General features: G+C 52.1%; 2 protein-coding genes across 2 annotated transcripts in view; both read right to left on the reverse strand.

The window, feature by feature from the left end:
- Nucleotides 1-2,495, reverse strand: part of VOLCADRAFT_96658 (uncharacterized protein) — a gene marked incomplete at both ends in the record, with an annotated part of 19,972 nt that extends 17,477 nt beyond the window's left edge. The window contains 5 exons of the mRNA XM_002955722.1: nt 141-344; nt 645-773; nt 1,044-1,100; nt 2,122-2,317; nt 2,389-2,495. Coding sequence (XP_002955768.1) covers nt 141-344; nt 645-773; nt 1,044-1,100; nt 2,122-2,317; nt 2,389-2,495 — 693 coding nt within the window. The remainder of the gene's footprint in view (nt 1-140; nt 345-644; nt 774-1,043; nt 1,101-2,121; nt 2,318-2,388) is intronic.
- Nucleotides 2,496-5,380: 2,885 nt separating this feature from the next.
- On the reverse strand, nt 5,381-10,879 carry VOLCADRAFT_96659 (uncharacterized protein; the record flags this gene model as incomplete). Its single annotated transcript, XM_002955723.1, has 10 exons — nt 5,381-5,557; nt 6,019-6,022; nt 6,468-6,598; nt 7,207-7,278; nt 7,855-8,010; nt 8,517-8,714; nt 9,003-9,197; nt 9,959-9,990; nt 10,259-10,318; nt 10,711-10,879. The coding sequence occupies 10 exons, from the start codon at nt 10,877-10,879 to the stop codon at nt 5,381-5,383; spliced, it is 1,194 nt and encodes a 397-aa protein (XP_002955769.1).
- Nucleotides 10,880-13,888: the final 3,009 nt, after the last annotated feature.

Consider the following 13,888-nt stretch of genomic DNA (forward strand, 5'->3'; position numbering starts at 1 on the left):
CGTACGTACATACATACATACATGCATACATGCATGCATACGCACATACTTGTAGAGACGCGCATGCATACAAACAAAACAATGCGCTCTCCTTTCCAGCGCAGTATTCCACGGCATGGCCGCCAATCCCTTTGGCCCACCTTGATACCCCTGGACTCGAGGAACTTCTTGGCCTTGGCCCCACCCTTGGGCGGGGCGGTGGGCAGCAGCTGCTTCCCGGAGTGCACCAGCGTGAGGGCCTTGCCGGCGTAGGCCTCCACCACCTCAGCCGCCGCCTCGACACCGGACGGACCGCCGCCCACAACCACAATGGACTTCGCAGCTCGGATGGCTTCGTTGTAGACCTTGTGAGCCACGTGGGTCGGTGGGTCGGTGCGTGTGTCAGCTTGTGATGGATTGATTAGCACGTCAGTATGTAGCAACTCAGTCCGTGGACAGATGAGAACAATGGCCGGGGGTTGACAAATCCGTATTCTTTTTCAAAAAAGCATAGATGTATAGCTACTACAGCTTGGACGCTTTGCTTTGGTTGATTTCTTAAGATGTAGAGAGAAGTGGTTCATGTCGTACATGGACAGTCGAAGCAGGTACGACAGGGGGTATGGAATTGTATTCGCGACGCGGGAGTGCGCTGTGTGCAGTACCTTGAGCTCCGCCAGTCGCTGTTCCCGGGTGACAGAGGCGGACGACTTGAAGGCGTCACTGTACGACGATCCCGTACAGATGGCCGCGTAATCGAACGTCAGGGTCTCGCCTGTGCTCAGAAGGGCCTCCTGAGTTTGGGTTGAGGTTCGCGGTTCGGGGGGTTTAAAAATCATTTAGTAAGCTTCCACCAGAAAACTATTGACCAGGCATTCTAAGGATCTGAGGGGGTAAGGAGGTTCAGGGAGTGGGGTGATTACTGGCATCGGAGGATCGGCGGCACCTGGGAAGAGGTCGGTCATGTGGTAAGGCATTAAAACGTATCGGGCCGTCACATGAGACGCCGCAGGAAGATAGCACAAGCAGGAAGATAGAGCAAGATATGATTTTTTGTCTCTTACCTTGGGCGCGAGGCGCGTTACTGTCGCTTGCACGACCCGGCCGATGTTGGGAATCTCCTGGAATCCAGAATCCGGAAGCCGTACGAAGGAGCAATGGACGAGGAAAAAATGGCAGAGAAAGAGTGAGAGCTGTATGTCACTGTAGCAACACGCCTGGTTTTGTTATTCTTGTAGCCGACATAACGGTAGAGATTTGACTAATAGCCAGTTCACATGCTACGTTACGTTTAGACTTTTTGGGAAAAGTGGTCGGTTCGGACATGGTAACGGTACGTTACCGGTAAAGTGTACGAAAAGTCTAAAGTGACCGAGGGGGTGAATTTCGTCAAACGCTGACCCCTCGTACCGTTACCTGAATTGCATCGCCAATTTCGCGAGTTATAACAAATGGCCAAGCCCAATCGCTTATAAAGACCACATATTTGACAAATTGTGCGCGCTTTGCACTCCGACCAAATTTCTAGTCACACCGCTGCAGTTTATTTTGGAAAATGAACAAGGACAACGCCGCTCGTGTTGTTCGACCGCTCACGACCGCTTACATAGCCAATATGTAACCCATTGTAGTATCAGGGCTGAAGCCACCCGCGAAACGGCAAGTCGGCCGCACTTCCGGCGGCATGGGCCGCGCCGCGTCGGCCCACACGCTCAAACTCTGCCACTGAGCATCGAACATATCTTCAAGGTTATCAAAAATTTCATCCATCGCGACCGCTAGGGCAAACGCCATCGCGGCTCGCGCGGGATGCAGTGCCATTGCAGTAGGCAGGGCTGCCAATAACCCTTCAATTATATTTTGCGATTCTAAGGGGATGTGCTGAAGTTTTGGCCATTGCAAGACATAAAATGGAGATGGTTTACTCAGCTCGCGCCAACGAACACAACGTCGTCGTAATGTCCCATGTGAACTGGGTGACTTTTTCAGGCCCACTTTTCCCAAAAAGTTTTCGCAACGTAACGTAGCATGTGAATCCAGTATAACGAACATCCCCAACGTCCAAAGTGACAACGCTCACGTGCCGTGATGTCGCTTTTAATTTTCTAGGGAGCACGTGCTTTAGGCCATTATTATGCGGACCTTCAAGCTAATGATGGCGCGCGACGCCACACTCTCGTCCACGATGCTCCGAATGGTCGCCCAGGTGATTTCCAGGTATTCTTTCCTGGAAAAACAAATATACAACATGGTGAAAGGAAAGAAACAGTTGGGAAACACAAGGGGCCTTGCGAAAGTAGCAGCTGTCTCTGGGACCATCTGGAGTTTGTAGGGCATTCTAGGGAAGCACACGAGACAAAAGCAGAGAACGGTGATGCTATTGGCGTTAGTCCAGTAACTTTGACTTACGGATCGACAATGGTAACGTCCGCAAACCCGCTGACTTTCGTCGCCAAGGTCACACCGGCAAAACCGGCTCCAATGACCAGCAGACGGGGTTTCTTGTCGGTCGACATTTCAGGCTCTGTGCTCGTCAGCTGTAACCGAGCTTGGCTAATGGAAGATATTGCTTTCAATCACCAGGCAAACTTCTTATCAGCTTTAATTATTAATTCTTTGGGAACATAAAAATATTATTATATGTCAAAATGTAAGCGATCGCTTCTTTATCTGGATACCAGCCGGATTACTTGGACTCGGACTGTGATTACGCGCGTACGACGAAACAGGAAGGTAAATTATGCATTTACGGTGGTATAACCTAAGCCGTCTGTTGCAGGAAGCTCTGTTTTTAAGCTTTCCTTTGATGGCGTGTTGGCGTCAATATTCGTGACATGCATCAAGGTGCAGAAACACTTTCGCCGATTCAGGCAACAACCAGTCCCATTAAATATCTGACTATGCGAGTTCAAGTCACATGAATATGTCATACAGCGAGGTAGGCAAGAAGGGCCAAAGCAGTCGCACTTAGCTGAGCGGCTCTAACTACATCCCCTCTGCGTTTGCGTCCGCTGCCCCAAATCCTTCTTAACGAGAGGCTATTCGGCAAATACCGCTTTGGCCTCGACCTCACGGCCTTGACATGAAGCACTTCGTCATCTATTAACTTCTGACCGCGAGAAACCGTTGGTCGTTGCCGGCACACATCGAGTGATTTCCGGTCCCCACCGGTCGTACGCAGTGATGCACAAGGTCTCTCAATCATCTCTCCCCCTGGCTTTTAATTGTCTTTTGAGAGAGGATCACGGCCCTGTAGATGGCGGCCCCCCTCACGCTGGGCGCACATAAGAGGCATGCGCTGCCGCCGCGCCGGCTTCCCCACCGTTCGCCTCCCCTACAAAATACCTTTCCTTCCTTCCGTCCTTTTTGGCTCCCCGGACTCGGGACCAGAGACCAAACGCAAACTGATACTGCTTTGATTCTGTTGAGACGATCCGCATAACAGTAGAATCCCGTGCACCAGTCGCAGAGTGCTGATCCTGCGCTTCATTCAGCGCGTGCCCCAGGGCATACATATGCTCATACCGTGCTGCGCACAACCTAGGGTAGTAGGGTGCATGGCCGCCGGTCGCCGCCAGCTGTCCGTGACGACCTTTGCACCATACGATGAGCCATCATCTGGTGGTGGTCTCGATCTGCTATGTGGGCTCTGCCGCCGGCTTACGAATTTGCCAAGTAACATAGAACCAAAAGGGGCTCCTAATCCTTTTGAGAAACAGAAACTCATAGTATCTGTATATTTTGCATATTCGGATAATGGAATTTTATTTTGGAGCGAAAAAAGGCCAAACGAGAGGCAGACGTCTAAAATGCGTGTTCCGGTCACATCCGTTGTTACGAGTTTTGATAATTTATACAAAGGCACGTTCAAAAGGTGTGGCGTGGCAGAGAGACATGAAGACGAGGCTGCCTCCCGAAGTGCAAAACACATCTTACCGTAAACTGGTCAGGTATACGGCCCTGTCGGCACTCCATCCAGGGCACATGCAGGTGCCCTGGATGGATTCAACGACAAATCGGACGATGACATATGTCATCGCGCGATTTGCCGTTGAATTGTCTGCCGTTAGCAGCAATCTAGCCAAACCCTTCACAGCAGTTCCAACAGGCCGACCGCCGCCTCCCGCAGCCACAGGTCTTTCAGCGAGCAGGCCGTACAGTGTCGTACAGTATTAGGAATGTAGCTTTAAAGGATGCTTTAAAGGCCAGACCTGCTTGGCAAAGCGCGCGTTGTTGACACTGTACATACATACACATTGACATTGTGGACCATAACATAACATAACCGTGATGGAAACCGGAGTAAAGAGTAGGCAGAATACAGACATTTCGCGGGAAGGTCGTATGTGTCCTCGAAGACACAAGAAAGCTCAAATCCCGCCTGGCAAATCGCCTGGAAACCGCGCAAGAATAAAGAAAGAAAGGCCGCACACACAGGCGCCATCTTATGAACGCAAAGACGACTTTCCACAAATCCAGTGGAAAGCATTGCGAAAAAAAGCAAGTGGTAAATGTACTGCAGCAAACCGTACAAATCACGACGAAGTCTACCTGAAATTCCCATGTCCAGGATGAGTGGAAAGTCCAATCATCTAACGCGCCGCTCACAAACTCCCAGACGGATTTGGCTGATGTGCACTACTATACGGGTATATTATGGCTAGGACAATATATACGGCTACTAGAGTTATTACTTGTCCTCGGATGCATGTTCGGACGCCCGCCCTAAATTACTTGTACAGTGCACACTACACACACACTACACACACACACACACACACACACTACACACTACACACACACATATACACACAGAAAACAAATATGTCCTAATCACTTGATTATATGCCCTGCCAACTGAAGTAGGAGGTCCGCAAGGGACTCGAGAACGGCCACGCACCCGCACCCGCACCCGCACCCCGCCAACCCGCATATGCAACATGTCATGTGTTTCATCCAAGCCACTGCAGGCCTAACCACGCGATTGCGGCCCTGGCCAGGTCATTGGAGATAAACAAATGCAGACACTCCGCAATCTGACATATACATATGAACGGCGAATTTAATACATCAATGAACATAAGTCGTAAGAAAGCTGAAGGGCTCGCGCAGCGCCCTTTACATATCACATAGGGTCACGCACCCCCAACCATGTAAGACGCACACACACACATATCATATGCCGACTGTACGTGCACAGCCGGAATGATGCAGTACACGGCCTTCCTGCCGTATGCTCGTGCCGTACAATGTACACCCCCCCGGAATCCTGCGCACGTGTCATACAAAGGAAGATCGCATCTTTACCTCCGATCTAAAGCAAGTGACTGACGACAAAAGGGGCTGCGCTGCGCTGTACATGATAAAAATGAATAAACTGCGTTGTTCTCAGAAGAATCATTCAATATCGAGGAGAAGCCGGGAAGTGTCGAGCCATGGAAACCCTAGAAGCCGGGAAGTGTCGAGCCATGGAAACCCTAGAAGCCGGGAAGTGTCGAGCCATGGAAACCCTAGAAGCCGGGAAGGGTCGGGCCATGGAAGTAGTCGAGAGGAATGCACTCGCCTCGCTCGTGTCACCCTGCCGCGGAGCGAGCGGGTGGGGACCAAATCCAAGCAAGGCCTCGCTGCTGGCCTTTGCTGTTGCCGGGACCACCCCATTCCACAAGACGGCAGTCCCCCACAACCGAACACACATGAAATCCGTGGCCTTCCCTACCCATCTACCCACACAGAGCCAACTCGCGCTCGGAGCCGACCCTTTCATGATGAACTAGGCGGAACCTATATAGGAATAAAAGATCGACATTGAAAATACATCCGCAGGCAATAACGCGGCGGATGTATTTCATGCCCGCTGTTGTGCGCCGCTCACCAAATGCACGGCAATCACCAACACTCAATTGCTGCTCGTTGCCCTACTTGCACCTGTAAGCCTCTGATCCCACCCCAGCCTGCACATCAGACGCCTTTACGGCAGTACGGCAGTACAGCCTAGATGGCTGTCCGGCCCGCAGCTTGAAGGATCTTCTTAATGCTCACCGCCCTGGGGGGGTGGGGTAAGTGGGGTCCGTCCGCAGAGAATAAGACATATGGAACTAAATTTGGGCTGGACTAATCCGCCCAGTGAGGATGCGGTTAAGTAATTTCACCTTTCCTCCTCAGATTACTTTGCGCGAGTATCTCAATACGGCCGGTGCTGCCATCATCATCGCATCCTCGCTTTCCCTTTTAAAAGGGAAAGTGGCAATGACAACTAGTCTCGCTTACTCTTTCTCGTCGCCACCTAATCACCGTAATCGGCGAGTGTTAAGTACGTTCTCGCAAAGTGCAAAGTAGTCTGAACGACCGAACGACCAAAGACCGTGGGAAACACGGGAACGACACCCGCACCACGTGAAGAGGGCCCTACATCCCGGCAACCCACCATTACAACACCCCGTACAACGCAACCCCATGGTTGCAACCCCCCCAACCTGCCTTCAGCGCACCTGAACTCCTCTTCTCTGTACCAGGGAATCGAGTTGGCCAGAGAAAAAATCTGCTTCAGATCGGGAGGCGCTTCAGCGACGTAGTCATTGAAGCCCGGTGCAGCGCCGAACCGTTGATCGGTCTCGTGCACCTTGACAACGCAACGAGGGGGGGTACACGAGGCGGCACAGCGAGCGAGGGGAAGACAACCCACAGGCGAGAGACAAGTCGACAAGGCAACGAGAGAGAAAGGGCACTCGGTGCTCTGGCCAGGCCAGGTGGCAATGACCCTGCTCGCTCGGCAAAGCCCATGTGAAAAAGCAAGAGCCACCCTGCCTCTTACTCTCAATTTTCCCCAAAGCGCTTCCCTGGGCCTAGGTCACCTGGCGCCTACAAGCGGCACACGGCTGTGTGTGTGTGCCGGCCGGCCGTGGCCGTGGTTTACGTGGTTTACGGCAAACACCCGTAAGGGAGACCCTGCATGCGTATGTACGTCTGTCTGTCTCTGTCTGTCTCTCTGTCTGTCTGTCTGTATGCATGTGTTGCCTTACTCTGCCTAAGTCGCCTTACTCTCCGGAGGTGTCAGGGGCCGATACCTGGAGCTCTGAGGGCCCCCAAGAGACAGTCTAGTGCACATATGCACGACACTACAACACGTGTATACTGCTACACGTACAAAGCATGCTACCACTGATACGGACACACAGCATGTGGCGGTATGGACAGTACGGTATATGACGGTACGGCACTTGTACGTACCAGAATGACGGGCTTGCCCAACGCCAGCGCCTCCCTCGCTTCGAGTTGTACAAATGGCCGTGTGAACACACCCTGAGGACCGCACGCCACATGTGCACGGGACGCGAGCACAGATGAGCGATATCTTGTTATAGTATTCGGCATAGCTGCTTCCCTTCATTTGTAATGTATTTCGTAGGAAGAGCTCCGTGCCTGGAGCCACATGCATGGCTACATGATGCTCATGCTCCTCCTTTGCCCGTTCTCTTAACCCAAATTTTGCAAGTTACCTCACAGCCGCATGGCGCGTGGAGGAAAAGCGTACAGAGCGCTGGAATGGCTTGAGTTTAAACTTCGCGTGGCTGAATTCTGCACACATCACAATCTTGATAGCACATCAAGCTTGATAGCGCCTCAGTGCGACAGCTGAAACGGAAACAAAGCGCGCCCGACGGACTCACCACGCGGGGAGCGACGGGGACAACTCCAGACACCGGCTTTCCGTCTGGGGTAGGTTAAAAATCGCTCCAGGAGACTTTCCTACTTCCTCAACCCCACTACGAACGCTCCCTACCCACCATTCCGCTCAGACCGCTGCACCGGTCTCTTTTTGCGTGCCCCGGAAAGCTGCTCAAGGCGCCCCAGCAGGCCCCACCAGCGACAACACACCTTCGTGAGGAACACCAAATAGTATTTGGATCCCGCTACGCCTCGCCGCATGCCGGCCTCCGTGGCGTCCTCGTCCTTGTCCAGCCAGCACCGTAGACCGGGACTCGCAGACTCGAGCAGCGCCTTCAACGACATGACTGTGTTGCCTGCGTTGCCCTAAGCGTTCACCCACACACCCCACAGCAGGCGAGGCACGGTAAGGCAACCGCAAGGTGAGCCCGGAAAGAGGGCTAAGCAAGCATTTTTTAAGGTAAGATCAAGGGGCCGTTGGCCATGTTCGCGAGGTCCATGATGCGAGAGCATACATCGACGTGCGTGACGCAGGGTTTAGCCAGCCACATAGGGTTTAGCCATGAGATTTAGGATCAGCGGTAGGGTTTAAAGGTCAATGACTTAGATTGCTGGAACGAGGAATATGAAGAGGGAGAACACCGAACGTGAAATGACGACAGAGTCTAAAGACAAAGGTCTAGGAGAAGGGAAAACTAGAAAACTGTGCAACTCAACCTTCCTCCTTCCCTCCACCTTCCTCCTTCCTCCTAGTTCCAGCCCCATGCCCAAACCCGCAAACAGCCATGTTAAGTCTTTTTAAGAAGCGGTTTTTCGTCTTAATAAAGGGGTTTGACATCTTAACATGTAATTCTACCTCCTTATGGCCTCACTTGGAAATGCGACAGAAAGATGTCCCAGGACCCGTCAGCTGACTTGATGAAGGCGGGGTTGGCCATCTTGTCTACCACCGCCGTGAAGCGCCGCAAGTCCACTGTTGTTCCCCTCTCCCCAGGTTTGAGCCACACGATGAGGGACCACTGCTCCTCCACGGGAATGTCCTCCTCTTCCTCCACCATAGCTGCCGTCTGCTGGAGATGATGATAATGGTGGTGGTGGTGGTGGCGATGATGGTAGTGATGGTGATGATGATGGTGGTAGTATGATGGTGATGATAACGATGGTGATGACGGTGATAGTGACAGTGATGTGAAAGAGGATATGGCAGAAGAAAAACGAGTGGGAGTCTTGGCCGGTCTTAGATGGCCTTAGGTTGGTCTTAGGTTGGTCTTAGGCATAAATTGGCGTGGGGGATCACGACGCCGGGGCAACGGGTGGTGGTAATGATGAAAGCGCAGCCACAATCCACGGGTTCTCACCAGTGCATGGGTGTGGTGGGAGTAGCCAAATGACGTTGCATCACAGTTGGCTCTTGCGGCACCCTGCGGCTGCCTCGTGGGCCGCCGCACGGTCGCTGCTGTCCCTGTCGGCTCCGCGCTGCCTACCGGCCGTGTGAGGTGCTGGTTGGGCAGTGAAATTGCAAAGTCCCACTGAAGGTCCAGATCGTTGAACACCTGCACCGGGGGGTTTTGTGGGTGAGCTGTTCACGTTGGGTGAGAGCTGTTCACGTTGGGTGAGAGCTGTTCACGTTGGGTGAGAGCTGTATGCCTGGGAGATGTCACTGGGAGCCTTGCTGGGTGCGGTGGTGAAAATGGCCTGCGGTGGTGTTTGATGAAGGTTTGCTTGAGGCGCCGCGTAGCGTGTTGGGCAATTGCATGTGGGTCACGCACATAGCTCGAGCCGGCTCGTTATTCACCTTGCCCAGCGCAAATCAATCAAATTCATACATCAGATCGCAGTACTTGAGATGCTGTAAGATAGGTCAACGGGAAAGTGGTAATCCTAATCGGTATTATGTATGACCCGTGGGTCGCGACAGCCTGATCCTGACACGACGCGGCGGCAGGCACCGTCCAGTGAGGAGACGAAACGAGCGCAACTTCCCCGAGGCCTGCTAAGAGTGCCGCTAAGCGTGCCGCTAAGAGTCAATAGGCGATGTGGGTCAGCGACCCCACAGACCGCAAGAATCCCAATCCCTTACTCCCATGCCTGCGCGTTTTGGTGTTGCGTTTCTGTTGTTGTTGTAAGAAATCCGCTAACGTAACGTAACGTTCATGCGCTGTCAGCGTGTGCACAAGCCCCATCCGGAGCCATCCGCCGCAAATCGTATGGCTCGTGGAACTCGTTACATCGGTGGCCGAGTAGCTCGATCGGGAAACCAGCCAAACACGACCTGACCCAGATGGCGGCAAAACAGCGATGTGGGTCAACTCACCTTGGTCTTCCCAATCCAAGCGGCAAACGGACCTACGTTGAGGGTCGTGTAGAGACGCAACGAAAGGGGGGAAAGTACAGGAGGTTTTCAAGGAGAACTGTATCAAGGATGAGGGAAGGAGGGATGGGGGAATGAACATACGGCTTGCGAGATGTTCGGTTAGGGAATGCATTTACTACTTGGTGCGGGCCCGAAACCCTCCGGAAGTCTTGTTTATGTGACGATGTATTTGTCCAGACGCCTACCCCAGATACTCGACCCCATCGACGCCGGCGCCAGATAATCGTTACATGTGCTTACCGATCTCCCAGTTCTTCAGGGCTCCTTCAAACGCGTTGTTGAGAAGCTGCTCCACGGGCCCTAAGTCAAAAACAGAGAACAAGACAGCCCATCCGGTTCAGGTCAGCGCATCGTGTTTCGGGGGAGAAAGCTAATCCAGACTGGATGGTCGTGCCGCAGTTGTGTTGACGGCCGGATGGTGGGCAAGATGAGCAACCACTGCAGCTCTGCAGGACAGCAGACTGTTCGCTGAGATCCGGAAATTCATGTCGATGAGGGGAGTTTTACACAACAGATGGCTTGGTGCTGTTTATGGAAATGGTAACTTGGTAGCCTGGTCATAACCTGGTAACCTGGGTAACCTGCGGAGCGGGGCTTGCACCATGGCTTGCTACACTTTTCATTACCCACAACATGTAAGCAAGAGGATAAACGATACGAAAATTTCATGGTCATGAGGTCCACAAACCCACCCGCATAGGCACCATATGCCGGAGACTTGCCGCTGCCATCAACGCTCGGATGGTTCGCAGGATCAGTCATGTCGACGCGCTCGCAGACTTGCCAAACATGGTTGCTGACTACCTTGATTAAAGGTGCCCTCCAGTTCTGTGGGAGCTGGTCTTTGTCAAGCTGCTCCATTCGGCGGTACCGGTACTAACAACCTCCCGGTAATCGGAACAAGCTGTTGTCCAACGCTGTTCGGCCGGTGGTAGTTCTCAAGGATAGCCGTGATTCGCCACGCAAAGAGATCGCTGCAGCTGTAGGTCGTGGTCACTTGCCTGGTCCAGGACCGCACAAAGGCGACGAATGCTCAGCGGCTGCAATACCTGAAAATATTATTTAGCCGGATATTACTTTGAAAAAAGATTAAGGTTTTGTCTATGCGCTTTGTACATACCCCGGTTAAAGTTCGCAGCTGGCTTTTGCTTCTAACCGCCGCCTTTAAGACTAACTCTCGGATAATATGAAAAATATCTACTGTAAGCGACTCCGTGTACCCATAAAATGTATCACAGCGTTCTAAGGGTGTCATTATGTCGCTGCGGAAGTTGCAACTTCCGTTGCATAAGCCCCTGTCAGTTAACACCAACTACTTGACCAATACCAGCTGTCAAACTCAGTTAATGCCAAGTTACAGCACATAGACGTGAATGCGTGCACTGAAAGCATGATGCTCTTAAATTTTATCCACAGGGTAGGGTTTATGGCTTGCTTGGCCTCAAATCCTTCTTTGTGAGGGTTTTTCAAGAATTGGAGCTGTAAAACATCCCCGCAGGTCACCCACAACATTGAATTTCCATTGTAATATAATTATTATAAAATATCCCTAGAAATTTGAAGAATATTTTGATAGGCGTATCAGGTTGACCCATGGGCCTTTTCTTGGCCAGAGCTCTTTAACTATGGAAGGCTCTAAGTGTTGTCGTGCTGCTTAGCGCCTAGGAAAGATGATCAAATAAAACTGAGAAAGACCTGAGGAAGATCCCGGGGCTAATGGACGGAACGACAGCCAATCCTCTTATCTTAATCCAATAGGGCACAATCCTCTTCGCATGGATCCATGCATGTCTTTCGTGGGACGATGGCCCTCGCATCATCCACCTGCCTCTGACCGCATAATTTGAAGTTTAGGAGATGTCGCACTGCACTTTGCAGAACACTTCGTAGGATTATTAGCTTGAAATGTCGCAGCTGCCAAATGTTCTCATTTAAGGAAGCTGAAAGACTGGTCTTGAATGTAAAACGAGACCGAGCTCCTGGCCTGGATACCGCAAGCAGCTTTTCCATTAAGAGGCTCAAAGAGCAAAGAGCTTCAAAGAGCAAAGCCGTCTCCGTTTCGGCCTGAGAGCAACCAACATGCCTCACATGGCCATCTTCGATTGGGCTCGCAGACTGAGGAGCCATAGAGGTAAGAAATCCTGTGGATTATAGTAACTAGGATTCTGCTGAAAGCTCTCTTGACGCGGTTTGGCGTCGGCCGTCGGGCCGGAAGAAATCGTGGTTGACCCGGCGCTCGCTGTTCTTACTCTTCTCCGCACGCAATGGGTGCCTGGCGGTCTTTTCACCGCGTGGCTATCGGCCAATTTCTTTACCCCTTGCCAAAGCGGCAGCGGCCAGATCGCGTCAAATCCTTCATGTCCTAGGGTCCAGATGCCTAAATACAGTCGCAAGAGGCTCCCGCTGCACTCACCAGCCCTCTTCACTCCTTACGACTTTTCTTATCAAAGCACTGCTTGCTTATTTTATTAAAGCACAGCTTCCTTGTTTTATCAAAGCACAGCTTGTTTATTTTATCAAAGCACAGCTTGCTTATTTTTATCAAAGCACAGCTTGTTTTTCTCCCCCCACAGCACGTGCTCTTTTGGTTTTCCAGCATCTCAGCTCCACGCCATCCCCGAATTTAAATTATTTCAACGGCCCATCCAGACGAGTCACCAATCCATAGCGAAAGCCAAGCTAAAAAGAAAAAAGGCACACGCCAAAGCATCCCGACTGGCCCCATCTCCGGACTCCGCCCGCAGCTACCCGCAGCATCCTCAGCTTCACCATCCTGGTCGCCATCATCTACTGCGGTAAGTTCCACACCGCAATTGGCTTGATGACGCTAGTTAATTTGTATAAAAATTTGGCGATCTGGGTCACACGCACCAAGTTTTGTTGCGCTTGGGAGTAATAAATAAATGATTGAGGGGATCCCGTCAAAGGCGATTACTAGTGCTGACACAATCGCTGGCGCTGCTAAAAGTCGCTTATCCCTGTTCGGGCGATCTGGGTCTCATCTGTCTGTACTTCCCTCATGACTTTATCGTACAGCGTTCAACATCTGCCGTACAACAACATCAACACATACGACATTTCCCCCACCGCACCTTTGCATGCATGCGGCTTTTGTATGCGGTGATTCCAAATTCGTGTGCGTTCTGTGTTTTGTCGTACCCCCAGCCAACTCCTCGTCCTTTCTTTCCCCCCAACCCCAACCCCAACCCCCCAACCCCCCCCCCACAACCACCAACAGCTTTCATCTTCAAACCCCTGGCTTAAAACTCCCCATACAACTTCGCCACTGAAAAAACAACCTACTTCCCGGCGCTTGCAGCGCTCTACTTGGCAGTGGGTGAGAGTTTGCTGCCCGGTGGTAACGCCTGGTCAACATTGCTCATCTTCTTGGCATCGCATGTGGGCGGTGCAACCTGCGGACTGGTGGGTGCGTTACCTGTTAAGGTGGATTAACGATGGAAGAGGGCGGGGTTAAGGGGTATTTCCCGGCGGGTATGGGTTCTTGATGTGCGTGGCGTTGGAGAGGGAAGCTATTGTAACCGTTTGTACGGGAAAAAAAAAGTCGTCGGAAACAGGGGGTGGATGCGTTTTTTTGGGGTGGAGTGGGAGGGGTTGCGGTGGGGCTGTGTGTATGGGTGAATGGCTTCCTGGGGTGTATATATGGTCTCCGGTTGGGGTTTGTTGCACATTATTAGGAAATGGGATGCGGAAGGGGGGAGAAAGGCTCAAGGGGGGGGATTGAGAAGAGGATCTCAATGGGTCAGTGGGTCAGTGGGTCAGTGGGTCGGTCCGGACTCCTTTCACGTCGCCCCTCCTAATGTTTTGCATCGTTTGGCAAACCGGCGGTTGATCAATTTTCCCCTTCAATTT

The sequence above is a fragment of the Volvox carteri genome (assembly GCF_000143455.1).
Source record: "Volvox carteri f. nagariensis unplaced genomic scaffold VOLCAscaffold_54, whole genome shotgun sequence".
Lineage (NCBI taxonomy): Eukaryota > Viridiplantae > Chlorophyta > Chlorophyceae > Chlamydomonadales > Volvocaceae > Volvox > Volvox carteri.